This window comes from Austrofundulus limnaeus, unplaced genomic scaffold, assembly GCF_001266775.1.
Source record: "Austrofundulus limnaeus strain Quisiro unplaced genomic scaffold, Austrofundulus_limnaeus-1.0 Scaffold269, whole genome shotgun sequence".
NCBI classification, from domain to species: Eukaryota; Metazoa; Chordata; class Actinopteri; order Cyprinodontiformes; family Rivulidae; genus Austrofundulus; species Austrofundulus limnaeus.
Window position 1 is genome coordinate 9,091 of NW_013952671.1, and position 1,054 is coordinate 10,144.

Here is a 1,054-nt window from a genome sequence, read left to right on the forward strand (position 1 = left end):
TCACTCTGGAAGGAATTAGCTGCCAGAACAGTGCTTTTTCTGTCAACTTTGATCCCGGCTCTCGTCTCCGGAGCCGTAAGTTGGACAACAAACCGAGATCCTTACAGCTCGTTAACGGMGCGACGAGGGGCCGGCGCCTCGGGCGCAGTTCAGTGCGGACCACGTGCACGAGGGGAGTGGGGAAAACAGTACAACACAAGCTCGATCTTTTCCAACTTTCTMCGTGCTTTTAATCAATTCCTGTCTCGTAGAAAGAAAAAACTAATAAATTAGTTCAGCCCCTCAGCTGTGAAATTAATCAAGTGGTCAAATCTGGTGGTAACCCGTCGACAATACGCTGCTTGAGATAATGATAGTGGAGAGTAATGACGCCTGCTGCATGCTTCTTTTCTTTAATGCCACAGAACATTTATCATCATTATTTAAAGATCCTGACTTTAACTGAACAGGATACGAACAGATGAAGTGAAGCTTTAATGTTTTTTTAATAAACTGAGTAAATATAAACTCACCTCAGGTCTTCGGTGGTCCTCGCTCGGATCAGAGGAGTCTCCACKGAGTGTCCAAACACAGCACCTTCTGAACCTGCCGAGCAAATCTACGCTTTAGGTTTCACATCTGTTCAGTTTCATTTGACTAAACGCAACAAACTGAGAATGATGAGGCCATTTAGAAGAACAGTGAAAGAAACCATTAAAGCAGCACGATATATCTTCAAAAGATGCCAGGCCTTTAATTGGCACGCAAGTTTTATCTTAATTACGTGATGATGATAAACGTTTGGGAAACTGTTTAACCTTGCAGGGGTGGGCAATCGTGGTCCTCGAGGGCCGCAGCCCTACATGTTTTACATGTTTCCCTGCTCCAAAACACCTGATTCAGTCACTACTCTTCCAAGTTCTGCAGTACGGAGGACCGACACTGACATAGTTAGAAATAAAAGCAGAAATAAAAAAATGAATCCTTTAAAGGCACAGTGTGTAGGATTTTGTCAATTCTTTTAGCCGAAATTGAGATAATCACTAATGACAATAATAAAAAACATGTCTAATCA

At 42.7% G+C, this 1,054-nt stretch overlaps 1 protein-coding gene across 1 annotated transcript in view; it reads right to left on the minus strand.

Annotated features, from left to right (window-relative positions):
• Positions 1–512: 512 nt before the first annotated feature.
• LOC106526288 (zeta-sarcoglycan) overlaps positions 513–1,054 on the minus strand; it is a gene marked incomplete at its 3' end in the record, with an annotated part of 40,749 nt that continues 40,207 nt past the window's right edge. Inside the window, 1 exon segment of the mRNA XM_014020857.1 lies at positions 513–585. Coding sequence (XP_013876311.1) covers positions 513–585 — 73 coding nt within the window.